General features: G+C 45.2%; 1 protein-coding gene across 3 annotated transcripts in view; it reads right to left on the minus strand.

Annotated features, from left to right (window-relative positions):
- REEP1 (receptor accessory protein 1) overlaps positions 1-23015 on the minus strand; it is a 110922-nt gene that overhangs the window by 52724 nt on the left and 35183 nt on the right. For all 3 annotated transcript variants that reach the window (XR_003967842.1, XM_030311044.1, XM_030311043.1), the window contains exon 2: positions 4111-4183. Coding sequence is in view for 2 of the 3 variants with exons in the window: in XM_030311044.1 (XP_030166904.1) it covers positions 4111-4183 (73 nt within the window). In the remaining variant the exon portion in view is untranslated. The remainder of the gene's footprint in view (positions 1-4110; positions 4184-23015) is intronic.

Below are 23015 nucleotides of genomic sequence, written 5' to 3' on the forward strand. Positions count from 1 at the left end.
CACGGACTGCGAGATCATGACCTGAGCTGAAGTCGGACGCTCAACCGACTGAGCCACCCAGGCGCCCCTGAGTTCTGCTTTTTAATACTTAACGGTACCTGAGGGATGAATGCTTTCATTGGGGATACCAAATGCTTCCAATGAAGTGAAAGCAGAAACTATACTGTTACCTGGCCATTTCAGGACCGCGATGTCCCTAGAAAATAGTAAAGCGACTCATGGGCTTTCATGGGTGACTGTTCCTGATTATCAAGGGGAACCAGAGTTGCTGCTAAACAACATGGCAGGAAGGAGGGTGCGTGGAAGTTAAGGAACCTTGGGGGGGAATCTGAGTGTGATCATTCATATAAGCGAGTACAGCCTTGTTCAGAGGTAAAAGTCAGTGGATCATTACCACGGCCTTACAGAGGCAAGATTACTAAGGCCTCAGATTCCCTAAGAATGAAGATTTAGGCCACACCCTGGGTAAGGAACCCCACTCACTAATGCTCTAACTGAAGACAAAGGGAACATGGATTAAATGGTAGAAAAAGGAAGTAATAGGAAAATGGTGAAAGATTTTGGAATGGGTACCCTGTAGAATGCTAGATGCTGTCCAGAGCCCCCTTCTGAATTATGTTGATTCTACATGTCTTGTTTTTCAGTATCTTTGAGCTATTTTAAAATGTTGTAGGGGCGGCTGGGTGCCTCAGTCAGTTAAGTGTCTGACTTCAGCTCAGGTCATGATCTCACAGTTTGTGGGTTTGAGCCCTGTGTCGGGCTCTGTGCTGACAGCTCAGAGCCTGGAACCTGCTTCAGATTCTGTGTCTCCCTCTCTCTGCCCCTCCCCCGCTCATGCCCTGTCTCTCTCTCAAAAATAAATAAACATAAAAATTGTTTTTTAATTTAAAATATTGTAAGTTATAGAAGACTGACTACAACGCAAATGATTTTGTCCATAGAGGTACAACTGATCTCCCCACACTCCCCCAAAGTCAGCTGAATATCTATTAACAAATTCATTTAATCATTCCTGCCTGCTTATATAACATCTGTTCTTTGGCATCTCCTTTGAATTGTTTTTATTTTTTTAACACCTTACTGGTTCCCTTATTAATTAATAAGTTAAGTAAAACTTTCAACGTGTGTCAACTTTATTTTTGTACAAGAGTCATGAGTTTGCCTTTAAAAAACTATCTTTTAGCAGAATACATAATATCACCTATGAACTCATGACTACTTGCATGACTAAGGACGATAGCTTCTATCCATATTTTCTTCCTTTCTGTGTTATGTATAGACTTAAATATTTTAACTAGTTTTATTCTTATGTATTCTCTTTCTCTCCCTCATATAGTATATGGGGTATGTCAATGATGGGTCACTTGCTAATTTAATTTTTAGAGTTCTGCACATTAAGGTCAGAGTCTGAGGAGAAGGCTTTGCCAGAAATACTGGATCTGGTGCTGGACTCAGGTAAAAAAAAAAAAAAAAAAAATCTGGATTTGCCAAGGACATAAATTATATAGCATTCTTGTTGGAAAGTTTTTTTTAAAGCCAAAATATGGGCAAAGGAGTGAATGTGGGTGTTGATCAGCCAAAGAGGTAACTGACATGGAGATGTATATTTGTTTTTTTCTACCAACATCCAATGCCTTCTAATTTGGGGAAAGTCTCCCAGTACGAGGATGTTTGTGGGAGGCAAGGCCTGTTATATAGGCTTAGGAAAAAAAATCAAACACTTGCATTTAGGATTTTTGAATCTTCAGGGAATGTTCCCAAGGCACAGATAGCTGGCAGCCAGTGTCCCTGGTGGTGACATTGGCAGCAGATTCTTCACCAGAGCCTTCCTGTGACGTGAGCTTGGCTGTCATCTCAGTGAGATGTGACTATGGAAGAATGGTCAGAGATGCTACTCGCTGGCTCTGAAGATGGAGGAAGGGGCACGAGCCAAGGGACACGGCTGGCCTCTAGGAACTGGGACAGATGAGGAAATGGACTCTCCCCTAAAGTCTCCTGCGGCGCCTGGATGGCTCAGTCGGTTAAGCGGCCGACTTCGGCTCAGGTCATGATCTCGCGGTCCATGAGTTCGAGCCCCGCGTCGGGCTCTGTGCTGACAGCTCAGAGCCTGAAGCCTGTTTCGGATTCTGTGTGTCCCTCTCTCTCTCTGACCCTTCCCTGTTCATGCTCTGTCTCTCCCTGTCTCAAAAATAAAAATAAAAACGTTAAAAAAAAACAAAGTCTCCAGAAGGAAGGTAGCCCTGCTTGATTTGAACACAGTGAGACCCATGACACTTCTGACTTCTAGAACTGGGAGACAATATCTTTGTGTTGTTCTAGGGCCCTGCATTCCGGTAATTTGTTACAGTGGCAATAAAAAACTAATACAGTGGGCTACTGTAACATGCCAGGGAAAACACGAAGAGAAGTGCATTTAAGAGAGTGGCAGCACAGGAGGAGAGGCCTGGTTGAAGGATCATTAGGGGGGCAGGGACGAGGGATGCCGTCTCGAACCAGGTGTGTGTACAGGGCTGGGTGGTGAGGGGGAGGCGGAAGTTGGAAGCAATTCCAGGTTTCTTTCTTGGATAAACGGGCTTAGTGGTCAAAAGGAGGAAAAGAGGTGAGTGTAATGGTGAGTGTGAATGTGTGTGAGAGTGCATGTGAGAGTGTGGGGTGTGAGGGGTGTGTGTGGGTGTGTGAGAGTGAGAGAACATGTGTGAGAGCACATGAGTGTATGTGAGAGCACATGAGAATGCGAGAACATGTTGGGGAGCATGTAAGTGTGTGTGAGTGTGAGAGTGAGAGCACATGTGAGAGCAAATGAGAGGGAGTGAGATTGTGAGTGCGTGTGAACGAGTGCAGGGAAAGCAGACGGGTCTCTCCTAATACCACGTGGCTCCTCTGTCTCAATGCCATTTTTACCAAGAAACTTTCTAATCTTAACTCTCAGGTTTTCCCTCCTGGGAAAAGCTCGTGCTCGCCAGCCAACGCAAACAGCTGCTCAGCTCGTCAGTGATATTTTTCACTCCAAATTAATGAATTGCCATTTTAGTCATAAACCAGGCTCCTGTGAGTTTGGTCAGAGCAAAACAATTTACCGGCGTCTGAGCTTCCCCCAGATGAGTTGACAGAATTGAGTTTCTGCCCCTGCACAGATGAGTTGACAGAATTGAGTTTCTGCCCCTGCAAAGTAGAGGATCAGACCCCGCACCACGGTGGCCCTGATTACGCTTCCTTACTGGGCTCAGCTTTCCCGCACCCCAGGCTGAAAGGAAGAGAGAGACACCTTGGAAAGGCTGCCTTGTGTTTTACCCCTGTGCCAAGCCAATCTCGAATCATGAGGTTCTGTGCTTGCAACCTGACACCTATTTATAGTTCACACTCCGAGATTCCCTCGAATATACCAGGGACCCAGCCTCCAGAGAACACACCCTATCTAGACCCCCTGCTTCATAGCAGATGCAAGCCCAGGCCAGCAGTTCTGGGAAACTGAGGGAACGGGGCGGGGGTGGGGGGGAAGTTCTGGTAGCAGTTGATCTGGAGGTGGCTGATTTCATCATAAAGGCACCCTGGAAAATCTGAGAAAGAAAGTGACTTTCAAATATGCTTTATTTCTTTACCTGTGCCAAACTTCCAAAATGACAGCTGAATAAAAGAGGGAGAACAAAGACCCTTTGTCCCTCGCAACGCTAGGGGCCGGGATTGTTGATATCCACCCCTCAGATTAGGATCCAAGGCTCTTGGAAGTTAGGTTTCCTGTCCAGCATTGCATCAATCAAATGACAGAGCCAGAACTTGACTTCAGACTCCTGATGCCCAAGTCCACATGCTTTGTACTTTGACCTGGGTTTCTGTGCTACCACGGGATGGGGTACCCTTTCCTCATCACCCACCCCATGTAGGTCTTTGTCGAGCAGGGGCGGTCTGATGATTCTCCTGCCTAGAGGTACCCCGCACATCTAGACCTGTGATGGTGCCACCCAGCAATAATATGGTCCTCCAACCTCTAAGTATTCTGGATTCCCTTCTCAGCGCCTGCACCAAGGAGGGCATAGGGCATCCTGCTTCTCTCAACACTTCACATCCAGCTTCCCCGCAACCATCAGGCCCCCACCAATAAGAGCTACTTACATATTCTTTAATGTCCTTTGATTTCACAGCCTTGTAGGAATAATACGCAGGGTAAAGGGTGCCAAATATAAGCCTGGAGGGAAGACAGAGAGAGAGAGAGAGAGAGAGAGAGAGAGAGAGAGAAAGGAGAAATGTCATTTTCATTCATCCTATTTGATGGAAAAGGTCTGTCTACAATGCCAAAAACACTTTTCCATGCTCCAGAAAATGCTGCTGAGAGGCTTGATCTAGTTTTATGAATGCCCTAAAGGTTTCCTCCCCTAGCTGGGATGTGCTTGGAACCTCTGTCTTCTATTTCAGTGGCACATCCACCTTCCTTCGGTCTGTGATTTGGCAACATGAAAGAGTGATCCAGGGTCATGGAAGCCAAAACCGGGGGTGAGAGTGGGTGTGGGAAGCCAAGTTGAGCAGCCACGACCCCTGAAATTAAAGGTCAAACTCTCCTCTCCTGCTAATCCCCACTGCTGCTCTATAAAGCCCACCCATACCTTGGGCTTCCTCCTCTAAAATAAACTTTTCACTTAAAGTTCCTTCAAATTTCACTCCCCTCACGCTTGATTCCCACATCCTGTAGCCAGAATCAGCTTTTCAAATCGTAAACCCAATCAAGCCAACCCCTCTTTCCCAATACACACATCCCCACCCTGCATTAATCTGCTTCTCACTGCTCTTAATAAGAGGAAGGAAAAGTGAGACCAGCACAACCGCTTGGGTATCAGCTCCCACTGATCCCTGCCCAGGGCTGCAGGGGGTCATTGAATAATTTGACTCTCACCCTCTCACCCCTGCCCCTAAGGGCCTGCATGGCATAGCTCCACCACCTTGCAGCACCCCCTCTCAAAGCCTCTGCCTGTGCTGTTCTCGCTTTCTGGAATCTTCCCTTTCCCTTCTTTGCTTGTTAATGCCTGTTCATCTATCAGATCCTGGCTCTATCATGACTTCCTCATGGAAGATATCCCCAACTTTACCGACTAGGTAAAATCTCCTACTACATGAAGTACACAACATCAAAATGCTCACTTTGATGGACAACATCTCCCGAACTCTAAGTGCCTGCAGACCACAGAATGAATCTGTTTTATTCCACAATGTGTTCTCAGCACCTCAATGGCTCTCAGTGGATATTGAGACACCTCCAAGTGTCAATTCAGGTGTAAGCTGATTGGGAACAGAGGCACTCTGGTCCCAGACCCCACATGAGCCAACATCTCCTCTAACAACCCCACAGATAGAGGGCCTCTAGGGTCCCTGCAAGGAGACACCACACTCAGGAAGCCCAAAGCCATGGCTTCCTCATCAGGGATTCAGAGGCCATACAGAGAAATTCCAGTCCAGATTCAATGTACCAAGCAGGGGTCAGTTTTACTAAAAGCTCTGTGGCCAGGTAACACCTTCACATTTCACATTCATCAGGTTTCCGGGGGAAAAATGGAAAGTGAGTGGAACTGAGTCCATTTCTGATGCTGAAAGAGAAAGGGCTTTTTTTTTTTTTTTTTAAATTTTTGGGACAGAGAGAGACAGAGCATGAACGGGGGAGGGGCAGAGAGAGAGGGAGACACAGAATCGGAAACAGGCTCCAGGCTCTGAGCCATCAGCCCAGAGCCTGACGTGGGGCTCGAACTCACGGACCGCGAGATCGTGACCTGGCTGAAGTCGGACGCTTAACCGACTGCGCCACCCAGGCGCCCCAAGAGAAAGGGCTTTGTAACCTTGACTCATACAGGCCTTGCATTAAGTGCTTTATACGCATTACCTCAGGCCTCAGACTTGCCTTGATTAAAAAACAAAAAACAAAACGTCTTTTACAGACAGGATACCAACACATGGAGTAGGCAGTCACCTGCTTCTCTAAGGTTGTGGGACCATAAGAAGTAAATCAGGGGCTAGGACCCAGCCAGGTTGGCCTCCTCCAAGCCTGGCTTCTGACCACCACTGCCTACTGCTTTGGACAGCCAGGCCATCCTTTGGGAAGGCCAGAATTATGTGTGGGGAGCAAGAGAAGCCAGCAAAGAGGACAACAGAGTAGTCTGAAAGGAAGGGGAGAATGAAGGACTGGGGGAGGCAGGAAAGGAATTTCAAGAAAGAGAATGAAGGCAACAGTTTCGAAGGCACTGGGCAGGCCAAGGGGGATATCTCTTGTGGGAGTCCACTGGGCTGAATAACGAGCCAGCTTGGTGAGGGAGGTCTCCCCAACCACTCCTCCCAAGCATCCTCAGATGTCAGGGAGTCTCAGTTTCTTGTGAGGCCTTTCCCCTTATCCAAACCACCCATAATGGTTTCTTCGATGTCTGTCTCTCCTAAAAGACTGTATGTTTTCCAAAGCCCAGGATGGTATCTGTCTCATTCATAATGCACCACCCCCCCCCCCACCCGGGGCCTGGCAGGTGCTCAATAAGTACCCATTCACTGTGTGAAGTTTCAAGAGTGGGGAAGTGAAAGCCAGAGCCGTCCAGGGGACAATTGTGACCTTGGGACTGAGGTCTCAGCATCCAGTGGGGAAGCCAGACGGCACCAGGCTGATTCAGCAAAGCCTCAGGCACAGTGCCACAGGTTCCGGAGAAATAAACACACCGCTCCTTTGGCACAGATGCCCTGGTTATTAGCCACGTCTGCCAGGATGGCTTCCAGCCCCTGCCTTGAGGCAGCATGTGAGCTTCAGAAATGAGAGAGGTGGAAAACACATCATGACCCAGGGCCAGCTTATTGATTTGTTCCTCTGTGAACCCCAGCAAGTAGAGTGGAGACACGGACACCATCTGAGTGGTCACAAAACCGGAAAGCCTCAAGGGCACCCAGACAAGAGAGGCTGTGCTCCGTCTGCTGGACCCCTACTGTGACACGGTGGCCAGTGTTCCCCTGCGTGCCACCCCACCCCATGTTTGACGGCACAGGGACCACAAGACAAATTTGTTTTCCAGCCTCTAAAGCTTCAATTAGGCCAGCAGGTAGTGGGAAACACCTAGCTCTTCACTGCTCAGGACAGAAGAATGAGATTAAAACGGCAAGTTCTGGGGTGCCTGGGTGGCTCAGTCAGTTAAGCATCCAACTCTGAATTGTAGCTGAGGTCATGATCTCACGGTTCGTGAGTTCGAGCCCTGCGTTGGGCTCCGTGCTGACAGTGCTTGGGATTCTCTCTCCCTCTCTCTCTGCCAGTCCCCCCACTTGTCCCCCACCCCAAAATAAATAAATTTAAAAAAATTATTTAAAAAATGGCAACTTCTACCAAATCTGTTCTGGAGAAAAGAAATAACAAATGAAGCAGATCCAAGCCAAAGGGTTTTGGCACTTAATGTCCGTTCAGATCAAGTCCCTTCTCCAGCGCAACACTCCCCCCGCCCCCCACCTTCCTTCCCAGCCTCAGCCTCCGGATGTCACAGGCAGCAGCTCTACCCTATAAGCCACGCTCACTTGCTCCCAATCTGTGACTTCCTGCCCGCATCTCAGTGCGTGACCTTTCCACAACTCCCCAACTTCTTTTTTCCTGATAAAGTCCAACTAATCCTTTAAGACCCATCTCAAAAAAGCCACTTCTGTGTACCTTTGGTCACTTGCCTCTCAGAACGTTCTTGGCACTCTATTACAGCCTTTTATGCTGTAGTATAATAATAATAACAAATCAATATAATAAATAATAATAAATATAATAAATCAATATTAATAATGATATTAATATTGCTGAGTGCTCACTAATGCCAGGCACTGCTCTACAGGCTGTACACATTCTCTCACTTCATCCTCTCAACACCCATTTGGGTCAAGAATTCTCACTACTCCATTTTACAGACAAGGACACTGAGACCTAAGGAGACGGAACAGCCAGGAGCAGAGGTGGGATGTGGACCTGGGAAGCCTGACTATGGGGCCCGCCTTATTTCTTCTCCCCGGGTTGCCTGTCCTGGCTGAGTTGTCTCCCCAACCAGAATATGCAGGTCTGGTCTGATTAGTGGGGTTCCTGTTGCCTGGCGCAGCCCGTGCCCAAGTGGGTGCTTGATAAATGTCTGTTGAGTGAATAAAGATAAAAGAATTGTGATCTTGCTCCAAGGAGCTTAACCCACTTGATAGATTCATGTTACTCTCCCCACAGGTCAGGAGGAAAGCAGTAAAATACTTAGGAGGATTTAAAGTGCTCCAGGTACTCAAGGCTGGCCCCAGCAGAGGGAAGGTGGGGGGCTTCAGCGCCTCCCTCTGGAGAGGAGACCAGGTCTGGCTAACACCTTCGTTCCTGTTGTTACTGAACAGAACCTCACGCCACACCCCACAGCCTCAGAGCCCAGCACCTACCCTCTCTTCTCGCTGCTGTCATTTACTGCTACCCTGAAGCCCCTACCCCTAACTTAATGGCTCTATTTATTTATCTGCTTGACTCATTTCTCCTATCTTGGCCTTGCATTCTTTCTCTTGCTCCAAGTTAAGGGCCTTCATCCGAGGGCTGCCTCTCCCACCACTTCCACAGCTGTAGTATCTAGAAGGGACCATGAGTCTCATCTTCCAAGGCAGTGGTTCCCCACCAGAGGTGATTTAGTTTCCTCAGACATCTGGACAATGTCTGGAAATCCTCTGGTTGTCACACTGAGAGAGTGCTACTGGTATCTAGCAGGTGGAGGCCAGGGATGCTGCGAAATATCTTCCAATGCAAAGGACACCCCTCCCCCCAACAAATAATGATCCAGCTCAAAAAGCCCAAAGTGCCAAAGTGGAGAAACCCTGGTCTAGTGTGCTGTTTCCCAGTCCTTGGCCATGGATTCTTCACTCAGTCATCAAGGACAATCTGCCCGAGTTTGATTTTTGTTTTGTCGTTTGTTTTTGTGTGTGTGTGTGTGTGCCAAGATTGGGGGGTAAGGGGGGAAGCCCAGCATCCCAGGCAAGACAGCAGATGCTCAGATAGGAAGGGGCTACCCAAAATGGCAAAGACCACATACCTATCCCATCGGTCAGTGTCAGGGAAAACACAACTCTGAAGCTACTTATCAACTTCCTGGAGCTCTGGCCAGGAGAACAGAGGTATTGCTCACATGCATAAACCGTAACTATGATGCCAGTTACAGTTACCAAGGAGGAGTGCTTACCATTCCGGGAGCCTGCAGGGGAGCAATTGCTGGCCTGGAGCTCAAGTACAAGCTGTGGGACAGGCGGTTGCTAACCTTGGCCAAGACTTCTGCAAACCACGAAACAGTATTTTCTACAGTCTTCTCAGACATCCTAGTGTTGGACTGACATTTCCCAATCCCAAATTATGTTGAAAATTTAAAAATCAATGTTAAGGACATTTTCTTCTAAAATTAATTTCTCAATATAAGAAACATAACAGGCCTAGTGTATGGTTGTTCATATTATGATAAAACAAATTGAATTTAAGGAATAGTATACCACACACAGGCTTCTGGAATGCTGAATTTCTAGACCTGCCAGTAGTTATGCAGAGTTCTGCTTTGTAATTACAAATGTATATGAAAATGTACACATATATTCTATGCACTTTTTTTTTTAAATATTTTTTTCAACGTTTATTTATTTTAGGGACAGAGAGAGACAGAGCATGAACGGGCAAGGGGCAGAGAGAGAGGGAGACACAGAATCGGAAACAGGCTCCAGGCTCTGAGCCATCAGCCCAGAGCCTGACGCGGGGCTCGAACTCCCGGACTGCGAGATCGTGACCTGGCTGAAGTCGGACGCTTAACCGACTGCGCCACCCAGGCGCCCCTCTATGCACTTTTTATATGTGGATATTTTATAATTTTTAAAAGCAGTGTCCCATATCCAAAAAAATGAATTTGCACAAAAGGTCTTCCAAATCATGAAGGTACACTGTTTCTTTTGGACATCAAAAGGCTATTAAATTTTTTTTTTAATCTTTTTAATGTTTATTCAGCTTTTGAGAGAGAGAGACACACACAGAATCCGAAGCAGGTTCCAGGCTCTGAGCTGTCAGCAGAGAGCCCAATGCGGGGCTTAAACTCACTGACTGTGTGATCATGACCTGAGCCAAAGTCCACAGCTTAATCGACTGAGCCACCCAGGCACCCTGCTATTAAATTTTACATTGATTACATTTTGTGCTTTCTGTTCTTAATAAAATAAAAAATAAATAATTTCTAATAGTTTTACTCAGAAGGTTTTTTCCTAAAAGCTTATGAATCAATTTTTATTACTCTCTATGAGAATTAATCCCCAAGACCACTTTGCTGTCTATGCTAATAGAAGGATGCTCCTTGGTTTTTGAGTTCCTACTGGCATTTGAGTAAGTATACCATAATTCTTAATACGAAAAAACTTTAAGACATGGCATATATTTGAAGTTTCCTATATATTCTTTCCTGATGCATTCCATTCCCTCCCTCCCCAAAATAACCACTATCCTGAATTTGGTCTCACTATGTTTTTATTAACTACATAAGGCATGCAAAAAAAAAATTATAACTGCTTAAACATTATATATATGGAATTACACCCCATGTATCCCACTGAAATACGTTATTTATTTATTTTTGAGAGAGAGAGAAAGACAGCACAAGCAGGGGATAGGGACAGAAGGAGAGAGAGAGAATCTCAAGCATGGTCCATGCTCAGCAAGGGGCTCAATCCCACAACACTGGGATCATGACCTGAGCAGAAATCAAGAGTCAGACGCTCAACTTACTGAGCCACCCAGGTGCCCGTGAAATAAGTTTTTAAATTCAACTTTGTGCTTTTGAAATTTGATCTATGTTGATACATGTCTTTCTAGACCATTTGAAACCACCAAATGGTATTTCACCATATGAATATATCACAATTTGTTTATCTATATATAAATATGCATTTATTTATGCATATTTAGGTTCTTTCCAATTTTTTACTATTTCAAACAGGGCTGTAATGACCATTCTAATACACGTCTCCTGTGCAGTGTGAGTCATGGGGTACAGCACCTTCTACCATACAATGCAAATCCACTCACCAGAGAGGTTCTGCCAGTTTCAACTCCTCCCTGCAGTGGAGAAGACTTCCCATGCTAGCCATTCTTGCCAAACTGATATAGATTTAAAACTTTTTGCCAGTCTGGGGGTGCCTGGGTGGCTCAGTCGATTAAGTGTCTGACTCTTGGTTTCAGCTCAGGTCATGATCTCGCGGTTTGTGGGTTTGAGCCCCATGTTGGTCTCTGCACTGACAGTGCGGAGCCTGCTTGAGATTCCCTCTCTCTCCCTCTCTCTCGGCCCCTTCCCTGCACCTGCTCTCGGTTTGTGGGTTTGAGCCCCATGTTAGTCTCTGCACTGACAGTGCGGAGCCTGCTTGAGATTCCCTCTCTCTCCCTCTCTCTCGGCCCCTTCCCTGCACCTGCTCTCTCTCTCAAAATAAACAAACAAACAAACTTAAAAAAAATTGTTTGCCAGTCTGATAGATGTGAAATGGTATCTCATGCTTGTTTTAATTTGTATTTCCCCAATTACAAGTGAGGGTGAGCAGCCTCTTATGCCTATTGGCCATTTGGCCTGCTTAACTGGCCTATTTACATCCCTCATTAGGTTATGTTTTTCTTACTGATATTTAGGACTTCTTTGTGAATTCTGAGTATAAATCTTTCCTTGAACATGTTCATTACAAACACCTTTCTCCAATAAAAAACTATTTTAACTTTGTTTGTAGTACCTTCTGTTGTAGAAGTTTTAAATTTTACATGGACAGGGATGCCTGCGTGGCTCAGCCGGTTAAGCATCAGACTCTTGATATCAGCTTAGGTCATGATCTCACAGTCATGGGATTGAGCAGGCTCAGTGTGGAGCCTGCTTGGGGTTCTCTCTCCCCCCCTTCTCTCTTTTCCTCCCCCACTCCTGCTCTCTCTCTCTCTCTCTCTCAAAAATAAGCATTTTTTGGGGCGCCTGGGTGGCGCAGTCGGTTAAGCGTCCGACTTCAGCCAGGTCACGATCTCGCGGTCCGTGAGTTCGAGCCCCGCGTCAGGCTCTGGGCTGATGGCTCGGAGCCTGGAGCCTGTTTCCGATTCTGTGTCTCCCTCTCTCTCTGCCCCTCCCCCGTTCATGCTCTGTCTCTCTCTGTCCCAAAAATAAATAAACGTTGAAAAAAAAATTAAAAAAAAAATAAGCATTTTTTTAAAAGTCTCTTTAAAAAAATAAGTACATTTTACATGGACAAATATATCAATCTTTTGTAGTTTGTTTTTGTATCTTGCTAAGGAAATCCTGGTCACATATTTTTTCCCAAAATATGTTCAACTTTTGCTTCCTCACTATAGGTTTGAATTCATGTGGATTTATCTTTATGTATGCTGCAAGTTCAGGATCCAATTTTATTCTTTTCTGTATGGATTTCAATTGTCCCAGTAATATTTACCAAATCCTTTCCCATTGGTTTTGAGTTCTATCCATCACATATAAAGTCTTCCAATGTGTAGAGGTATTATTTCAGCTCTCTGTTCCATTCTACTGGTCTGCCATCTAAGCATACACCTATACCACAGTATCTTAATTCTCATAGCTTTATAATAAATTCTGATATTATTAAAATGGTCTTGCCTATTCTCAGCTTTTTTCTATATGAATTTCCTGACAGCTTGTCAAGTTCCATGAAAAACTTAATTTGGATTTTGGTTGGAATTGCACTGAACTTGTAGGTTTACTCAGGAAGAAACACCATCTTTGTGTTAACTGGGTATCTCCTTTTGAACATTATCCTTTCCATCTACTCATGCTTTCTTCAACATCTTTTCATGCTATGTTATACATTTTTCCATAAATATCTTGGACATGTTTTGTTTTATTTACTGCTAAGCACTTCAGGGATTTTAGGTGGTATTGTGAATTTTTAAGTTAGATTTTCTTTTGGTTACTAATGGCATACAGGAATGTTATTGATTTTCCACACTGATCTCAGAACTGCTAATCCTTCTGCAATCAAAAGCACTTGGAGTCTCAAATGCATTACATTATATGAAAAGGCCAGACTAAAGAGTCGACATGCTGTATGATTCCATTTACATGCTATTCTGAAAAAGGGAAATTTATAGAGACAAAAAAAAAAAAAATAGATCAGTGGTTGCTGGGGCTAAGGGTGGGAGGGACTGACTACAAAGGAGAGGGAAGGAATTTGGGGAAATGATGGAACCACCCTGCATGTTGATTGTGGTGGTGGTTACAAACTGCATTTATTTAAACTTGGAATTCAAACTCAAGATTAAAAGAAAAATCACACTAAAAAGAGTGACCTTTACTAATTATAGCTCAATAAACACGACCTTTAAAACAAGCATTTGGAGGAATCCACACTCTTAAGTGTGAGTGTAAGTGTATGTGTGTGTCTCCAAAAATGGATAAAATCAACTGATGCCTCCAAGCTCTGAGACAACTTCCTGACAGCAGAGGGTCCATATGTAATGAAACAAGGACTCGCAAAAACCATAATGCACCTCCAGGGCCTGTTAATACTCCAGTCCTGAAAGATGCGCCATGGACCTGGGTCCTAAATACAGCTGAGCCAGCCTGATCTTTACCATGCTGCTGCAGGGAACATCCTCACAGCAGTAATCCTGAAGCTTACCTGGGCAGAGTTGCTCAGGCTGGGCACACAGCTCTGGGTTCCCTCAGTGCGTTGGGTTCCCAACGGCACAGTGAACCACCTGGGAAATGGTTGCCATGAGTCCTAACCCTTGGGCCTCTGCTTCTGCTTACCCACTGTGACCTTCTAAAAGGATAGAGGAGAAACTATGAAAACAGCAGAACCGGCCCATTTGCATTTTGGCTCCTTGACAGGTATATGATTAAGATGTATAAACAACTATTTATTTATTAAATGCCCATTATGTGCCAAGAACTGTGCAAACCTCATTATAAGCATTATTACTTTAATTTTATATAACCCTGCGAGACAACTATTATCATTGTCCTTGTATTGCAGATGGGGAACCTGGGGTTTAGGGAAATTAAGTAACTGAGTTTAACATTAGTTAGGGGAGGAGGCCAGACTCGAACCCAGGTCTATCTGACTCCACTGCCCAAGATTTGCTGCTTTATTAACTTGACTGCAATGCATGGCTCAGAGGCTGCCATGATCCCTGAATGAATGAATGAATGAATGAGGATCAGAGAGAGAGAAAGAGAGAGAGAATATTGCCTGATTTCTTGCCCAAGACAATTCGACCCTGGCACTGTATTATATATTTATTGACACAGGTGACAGTATAACTTACAGGGTTCCAAATGCACAAACTTTTCACACAAACGAGGTTCTCTCCCTCAACCTCTGCCAAGATCAGAACACAAACAAGCCACATCTTTTGGACCACAGCATGTGATTCTGCTGACCTCTCTCTGCAGTCTTTCTTTCCCAGTGTGTTCCACACCCGTCCCCCTCCAGATTTGGAACTAACACACACAAAACTCCTCCTGGGGTTATGCCTCTCACAAATATCTCATTTGCTTATTTGCTCATTTGATCCACACCACAAGTGTCTGAGATCACTGGGGTTACCTTCCCGGTGTGCATGAAAATCAAAGAAGGAAAACCACAGAACAATGAAAACCTGAGGCTTAGAGTGGTTCAGGGGTCTGCCAAAGGCCCTCCCCATCCAACCAGATGCAAAATCAGGCCTCCTGACTCCAAGTCCACAACCATTGTCCAGCCCACACTGCCTCTCTTAGCACAGAGAGGGGGGTTTTTATTGCTTACTTAGAGCTGTCTGTAATTGGTGCGATAAAAAGCATGATTCAGATTGGATTACAGAAATACTCCCAAACCCAATTTAGAAAAGCACAAAACGGAACAAACATTCTGCAAATTTTCAATTCATGCTGTTAAGCTTGAAACTCTGCAATCCAACCCACTCAAATCCTGCTCAAGTATCAGTCTGGATATTTTTTAAGTCTAACTTGTAGAGATTTTTTTTTTTAACGTTTATTCATTCTTGAGAGACAGAGAGAGACACAGCATGAGCAGCGAAGGGGCAGAAAGAGGGAGACACAGAATCTGAAGCAGGCTCCAGGCTCCGAGCTGTCAGCACAGAGCCTGACGCAAGAGCTCAAACTCACGAACGGAGAGATCATGACCTGAGCCGAAGTCGGACACTCAACCGACTGAGCCACCCAGGTGCCCCTAAATTGTAGAGATTTCTATTCTTAAGAAATCTAGAGGCTGAGTTTTGGCATCAGACCGGAGACTGAATCCAGCTCCATCACTGACTACCTACGGGACTGTGGGTACATTTCTTAACAACTCTCAGCCAGTGTCCTTGATTGTACAAACCAAAATACTTTCAACAGCTGCTATGCAGATGAAATGAGACTGGAGGTAAAGATTTAACATACCAGAAACCCCATAGATGAATGACAAATATTAATTCCCTTCCTTTCTGTAGAAATAATAACTTCAAATGCCAATTATTAAACACAAAATATTTTTCATTCAATATTAAATATCTGTTGAGCACTTAGTATGTGCCCTGTGTCCTCTGGTAGGGAAGGCAGCCAGCACACAGGTAATTATACAAATAATTGATTAATAACAATCCTGTGTTGAGTGTTGCTGAGTATTTTTTTTAATGTTTATTTGTTTATTTTGAGAGAGAGTGTGTGTGCGTGTGAGCAGGGGGAAGGGCAGAGAGAGAAGGAGAGAGAGAATCTCAAGCAGGCTCTGCACTATCATCACAGAGCCTGATGCGGGGCTCGAACTCACAAACTGTAAGATAATGACAGGAGCCCAAATAGTGTCGGACTCCTTAACCAGCTAAGCCGCTCAGGCACCCTGCTGAGTGTGTTTTGAAGGGAAGAACAGATTTCTTTACAATGACCATCTCCCAGCTCATGCTCCTCCCCCCACCCTGGGTCTGAGAGCCTGAGACCTGACACTCAGCCAGAGGGTCCCCTGGTTAAAGGGTTATGGTTTTCTCCTCCCAGTGAACTTCCCGTGAAGCCCCCTACAAGGAATGTATTTCGTGAGAGGAACAGACTGACAGAGTCTGAGAATTAGTGGGAGGGGCTCTTTGAGCTGTACTTGTGGGCTGGTACCTGTGCGGTTTCCTGGGGACGTGTCTGCTCAGCTCATGCCCTTCCTGCCTCCCATACAGCAAGTGCTGGTATCATCCTGCCTAGCCCACTTGGAGGTCTGCACAGCGTGAATGTGCCTGTCTGGGGGAGGATATCACAGGGCTCTCGGGAAGGAGAGGGGAACAAACCTTTACTGATACCCACCAGGCACTGTATCCCCCCAGCAGTCAGGTGAAGTTGCGACTATTATTCCCTTTTTACACAGGAGGGACCTGGGACTTAAGGAGGCTTCCTTCATTCATTTATTCAACAGACATTTACTCAATACATTCTGTGCCAAATTCTGAGTCCAACACAAGGTCACGGAACTACTAAGTGGGTGAGGTGGATTTGGAAGACTCCGAATGGGGTCTGGTTTCAAACCCTTTACTCTTCCCCATCCAATATGATGCCTCAAGAAGGTCAGAGATTTTATCCTCAGGGTGATCACAAAGTGGCAGGGGTGCCAGTATATCAGAACAAGATAGGTAGTAGGACAAAGCTGCATACTAAGTATCAAAGGAAAACTCTAGGATGATGGGGCCAAGTGCCTCCTCCATTAGACTGTGAGCTCTCTGAGGGCAAGGACTGGGCCTTCTCCATCTCAGCATCTCCAAGGCTGAGCATAGAGTAAGTAATGCATACAATGACGGTGATGAAATTCAAATGCACTAGCCTAAGTGAAAGAAGTCAGGTTCAAAAGGCTATATGCTACATGACTCGAATTATGCCACTCTGGAAACAATAAAACTATAAAGATAGAAAACAGGTGAGTTGCCAGAGGCTGGGGTGGGAGGAGAAGATGACTACAAAAGATAACCTTTTCCAAAAAGGAAAATTTTGGAGGTAACGGAACTGTTCTATATATTTTGACAGTGGTTACACAACTATAAGCATTTGTCAAAGCTTGTAGCAATACACAATAGAAATAGTGAATTTCACTGTATGCAAATTATACCTTAATTTTTTTTTTAAGTTTATTTACTTAAGCAATCTCTACCCCAAAGCGGGGCTCAAACTCACAACCCTGAGATCAAGAGCCACATGGTCCACCCGCTGAGCTGGCCAGATGTCTCCTCTAATTTTTAAAATGGGGGGAAAAAAAGAGAGGAGGAGTGAGGAAAAGAATGAATACAAGCAGAAGTAGATTTACAGTGAAGCTAATGAAGTTAAAGCTTCAGGGCTCCTCAACTGCATGGCTCCTGGGAGGGGTCCCAGCTATGTGTTCATCAAATTTTGAATGATTTTTTCTGAAAAAGCTCCTTCTCTCCACCCTAAAAGCTTCAGGCCCCAGGAAAAGTAGGTCCATCCCTGAAACAAGTACAAGAGAGTAAGAATGGCAGGCTCCCAAGGAGTTGTGGACTCAAGTGGAACCCTAGAGAAAGGGAAGACCTGGTTCTCACAGACAGAGGTACAAAAGACAATCCACAGAGAGGAACCAGCATGGACGAAAGTGCAGAAGCCTTCCAGGATTTCCAGTGATGGCACGAGCACCAGGAATTTGGTGGTTCTACACTACAGGTTCCCTATCCCAGACCGGTTGTCATGGCGTGATCTCCGAAGCCACACCAAGCCGTTCTAGGCAAGTAGGAAAGCTGTGACCTAATGTGATGTGAAAATTCTAGGTGCCGCTAAGCTGGTCTAACAAGCATTTATCATCCTTCTGGCTCCCTGAATAGCAAAGACACGCCCCACCCTGACAACCGCCCTGTGCAGGGAGGTTTTCACCTTACATACCTGAAGCTGAGAATGGTTAATGCTCCCGCTTCCCTGGCAGCAGGGATGTGGGCTTGTGGCAGACACACCTGCCCACGTATGAACCCAGGTCCTTCCAACCTCTCACTCAGCCATAAGGAGGCTACACTCCTCAGGCTTACAATCCCATGATGCCACATGAACACACATTGCCAAAGAGGCTGGTGTTGAATGTCAAGTCACTGAGTTCTTGATGGTTAAAATAAGCCAAGTTAATATATATATTTTATATATATAAAATGGGTGAGATAAGTTATAAATATAGATATAATGGAATATAATGGAATACTATTCAGCCTTAAAAATAAAGAAATCCTGACACCTGCTACAACACAAATAGACTTTGTGGACATTATGCTAAGTGAAATAAGCCAGACACAAAAAAGACAAATATTGTATGATTCCATTTACATGAATAGACAACCTCAGATAAATCTACTACTCATGTAGATACTACTCTAGATAGGCCAAATTCATAGGAACAGAATATAAATGATAGTTGCCAGGGGCTGGTGGGGGGAGAAGAAATAGGGAGTTGTTGTTTAACAGGCATAGAGCTTCAATTTTTAATTTTGCAAGATGAAAAAGTCCCAGAGATTGGTTGTACAATAACACAAATATACTTAACACTACTGAACTGTACATTTAAGAGTGGTTAAGATGGTAAATTTTGTTATATCTTTTTTTTTGCCACAATTAAAGTAAAATAAAATAAATGTATGATGTTTATGAACCAAAAAAAAATTTTTTGACATGGAGCATCTGGGCGGCTCAGTCGGTTAAGCGTCTGACTCCTGGGTTTGGCTCAGGTCATGATCTCACGGTTTATCAGTTCGAGCCCCGCATTGGGCTCTGTGCTGACAGCCTGCTTGGGATCCTCTCTCTCCCTCTCTCACTGCCCCTTCTCTGCTCACTCTCTCTCTTTAAAAAAAAAAAAAAAAATCTTGACATGAATATTTGTTAAAATCATCCATATTTGAAAACTTAAAAGAACACAATTTACTTCATATAAGCCATCAGCTCATTTAATCCACAAATGGTTCATCCTCACAAATTCTAACAAAAATTCTAACAAATTCTAGCAAATTTTAAAAAAGTGGAACATATAATTGTTCAAGTTACACCTGTTCTGTTTCATGGTACAATGCTATTTATTTAATTTACTGAAATTTTCAAACAAAAGAAAATTTACCAACTTTAGAAGGCACTGTCATCTCAATTCATTACAGAGGATATCATGACATAAAATGAGTGAAAATTAACAAGTGATGCAAATATCGATTTTTTTTAAATGGTTTTGGTTGTAGAGAAAGAAAGAAAATGCTGTATGTTATGTTCTATCCAGAAGTCACACTACTAAATGTGTTCCCTCTATTGATATTTTAAATATTTTTTTACACCTTGATTTGTTCCAGAAAGGATCTGAGGGGGCTCGGTTATAAATAGTCGTGTGATTCATAAGAAACTACCATGATTCCAGGCCACTGGGCTTGTCCGCAGAAAGGCTCGGGGCAGCTAACACAATCGCTGCTGTCATCCCACTCGAAGGGGAGGAAGGAGCCAGAGGAAGGCAAACCTTGTCTACACCTGACCCACGTGCTCATGGAAGAACAAAGATGGTCTGAAACGGGGATGTCTGGCTCATGCCCAGAATGCCTCCCTGATTAGACCATAAGAGCTGGAGAAAAGAAAGCAAGCTGGCCAACAGCCACGTTTCCTTTCGAGAGAGAAGTTTAAGTTTTGAGAGAAGAATCTCCAGCACATGTCTTCATGATGAGGGAGTTACGCTAATTATGAGAGACAGGGAAGGCACAAACACAGCTGATGGCTGCCTAAGAACGGTCCTGCTGGGTGTTCTCCTGAGGCAGCTCCAGGGCTGGCCAGCCTGTAACCCCCACAGGGAACACCTGCCCTGCAGATGATGTAAAGCAAGTCCACTGTTCCCTGGGAGACGGCCAGCGAGTGTGGACCTCTCCACTTTGCTAGCTGCACCACTCCAGGGGCTCTGGACACCAATGCAAACAGGCCTTGAGTAAGGAAGGTGAGGCCCCAGGCTGGGAAATAATGTTTGTTTTTGATGCTTATAAAGGTAATCCTTGGTACTGCTCTAAAAGGTATGGGGGAATACTGCTTCATAGTTAAGAAGGAGGAATATAACACAGTTTGCTTTGTTTAGAAAATAAAGATATTCCTCCCAGTCACAGAATGGGAATTACTTTTTTTTTTTTTAAAGTATGATCCATGCTCAATGTGGGGCCCAAATCCACAACACTGAGATCAAGAGGCGCATGATCCACTAACTGAGCCAGCCAGGTGCCCCAAGAACCACTCTTTAACACGTATGCCATTTGTTTCTGCAGATTTGAAAAGAATGGATAAAACTAGGTCACTGAGAAGGAGAGAAAAATTCCAAGACAGAAAGAATCGGCTTTGAGGCTGGAGATATAAGAAATTTGGTTTGCTTCAGGATGAAAACAATATGCATTCTTTCCATTTGTGAGTCTCCAGTGGCCACGATTACAGGGAGGGCATAAGGGAGTGTCTAGTGAGGGAAATTCTATTCTCCAGAGGACCAACACCAAGAAGGAAAGCTTCACAGAAGAAAGAAGTTAGGGGCACCTGGGTGGCTTAGTTGGTTAAACGCCCAGCTTTGGCTAAGGTCATGATCTTGAGGTTCAGGAGTTTGAGCCCCGAATCGGGCTCTGTGCTGACAGCTGGGAGCCTGGAGCCTGCTTTGGATTGTGTCTCCTCTCTCTGCCCCTCCCCCTCCCCTGCTCATGCTCTGTCTCTCTCAAAAAGAAAACAAAACAAAACAAAACAAAATAGAAGAAAAAAGTTAACATCACATAATAACCAGTGGCTGTACTGAATGCTTGCTGGGCGTGGTTTTAAGCACTCACTGTACATGCATTTGCATGTACAAAAACTGTGTGAAGGAGGCATGTTTACAATCTCCATGGACTGGAAATAAGAATCAGAGAAGTTAAATAATTGGGCTACAATCACACAACGAGTCTGTGGCAGGGCTGGAACTAGAATGTGAGATTTCAAACCCTGGGTGCTAAAACCACTGATGTCCCCACTTTTTTTTTTTTTTTTTTAAGAGAGAGAGAGAGCACAAGCATAAGCCAGGGAGAGGGGCAGTGGCAGATACATATATATATGTATATATATAGAGAGAGAGAGAGAGAGAGAGACAGAGACAGAGAGAGACAGAGAGACAGAGAGAGACAGAGAGAGAGAGAGGGAGACAGAGAGAGAGACAGAGAGAGAGAGAGGGAGAGAGACAGAGAGAGAGACAGAGAGAGACAGAGAGAGAGACAGAGAGACAGAGAGAGACAGAGAGAGAGAGAGGGAGAGAGACAGAGAGTGAGAGAGAGAGAGAGAGAGAGAGAGAGAGAGAATCCTAAGCAGAGTTCATGCTCAGCACAGAGCCCGACTCATGGCTGGATCCCATGATCACAGTCTGAGCAGAAATCAAAAGTCAGATACTCTACCTACTGAGCCACCAAGGCACCCACTGCACTTTTTTGATAGCACAAAAGTCAGTAAAATATTTAGGTCACATATTCCTTGTATCATCACATTATTTGTGGGCTTTGCTGAGGAAATCCTTTTAAGTTATCATCAGGGTTATTAATTAATTTTTTAAATGTGTATTTATTTTTGAGAGAGAGACAGAGCGCGAGTGGGGGAGAGGTAGAGAGAGAGAGGGGACACAGAATCCGAAGCAGGCACCAGACTCTGAGTTGTCAGCACAGAGCCCAATGTGGGGCTCAAACAAGCGAACTGTGAGATCATGGCCTGAGCCAAAGTCAGACGCTTAACCAAGCCATCCAGGTGCCCCTCATCAGGGTTATTAATTTAAAATGATGGGGCGCCTGGGTGGCTCAGTCGGTTAAGCGTTCGACTTCGGCTCAGGTCATGATCTTGCGGTCCGTGAGTTTGAGCCCCACATCGGGCTCTGCGCTGACAGCTCAGAGCCTGGAGCCTGTTTCAGATTCTGTGTCTCCCTCTCTCTGCTCCTCCCCTGTTCATGCTGTCTCTCTCTGTCTCAAAAATAAGTAAACGTTAAAAAACTTTTTTTTACATGAGAATGTCCAATACAGAGGCCCACACACCAAGGCTCATGCCATCTGTAACACAACTTGGTTTCTGCCGAAGGCAAACAAGAGTGAGGGACTGTGTCAGGGACTGCCACTTCCTCCTCACTCCCATAGGAGTATGTGCCACAAGTTTGGTGCACATGCAGACCCAGTACCCACTCTGGGCTGTGCACTGTGCTACAAACCACCCACTTGATCTTCCATACTCACGGAGCCTAGCGGCTTTCCCTGACCCCAGAGCTGGTCAGCATCTGTGAATGGGGGATGTGCCTGGCTGTAAATCTGCCTGCACCCTAAGCTGCCCACAGACGCAGGAACAACTTCAGAGGCTGGGGGACCTAGGCGCTGATGCACTGCACGCCTGCCAGATAAGGGTCCTTGGACAAGTGCCCGGGGAACCTCACTTGTTTTATCTCCTTTGCATGATGGTGTATCCTCGATGGTCAAATGGGATGATACACATGAAAATACTTTGAAAACAGAAATGCTGCACAGATCTGCAAAATTATTTTCCCTATGGGGGAAGCTCTGAGCAGAGGACCATGGACTGTAATATCCCCCCACCAAGAGGGGTGATGTGGGAGCCCTCATGGGAGTTTTTTTATTTATTTATTTATTTATTTTTTCCAACGTTTATTTATTTTTTGGGACAGAGAGAGACAGAGCATGAACGGGGGAGGGGCAGAGAGAGAGGGAGACACAGAATCGGAAACAGGCTCCAGGCTCTGAGCCACCAGCCCAGAGCCTGACGCGGGGCTCGAACTCATGGACCGCGAGATCCTGACCTGGCTCAAGTCGGACGCTTAACCGACTGCGCCACCCAGGCGCCCCGCATGGGAGTTATTTAACCAGTCCAAGAGTGACGCTGGGTCAAGCCTTTAGGCCTATAAGACCCGGGAAGGTTCTGCATCTGGGAGACCAAGGGTAGCCATTGCCCACAAGGCAGATTCTCCCTGGGGGTTGGTGTGGGGAAGAGAACACTGACATTTCAACGCAGATATTTTTTGGAGGTATGGGGAAAGGTCCCACTGTCTCA

Source organism: Lynx canadensis, chromosome A3, assembly GCF_007474595.2.
Source record: "Lynx canadensis isolate LIC74 chromosome A3, mLynCan4.pri.v2, whole genome shotgun sequence".
Classification (NCBI taxonomy): Eukaryota; Metazoa; Chordata; class Mammalia; order Carnivora; family Felidae; genus Lynx; species Lynx canadensis.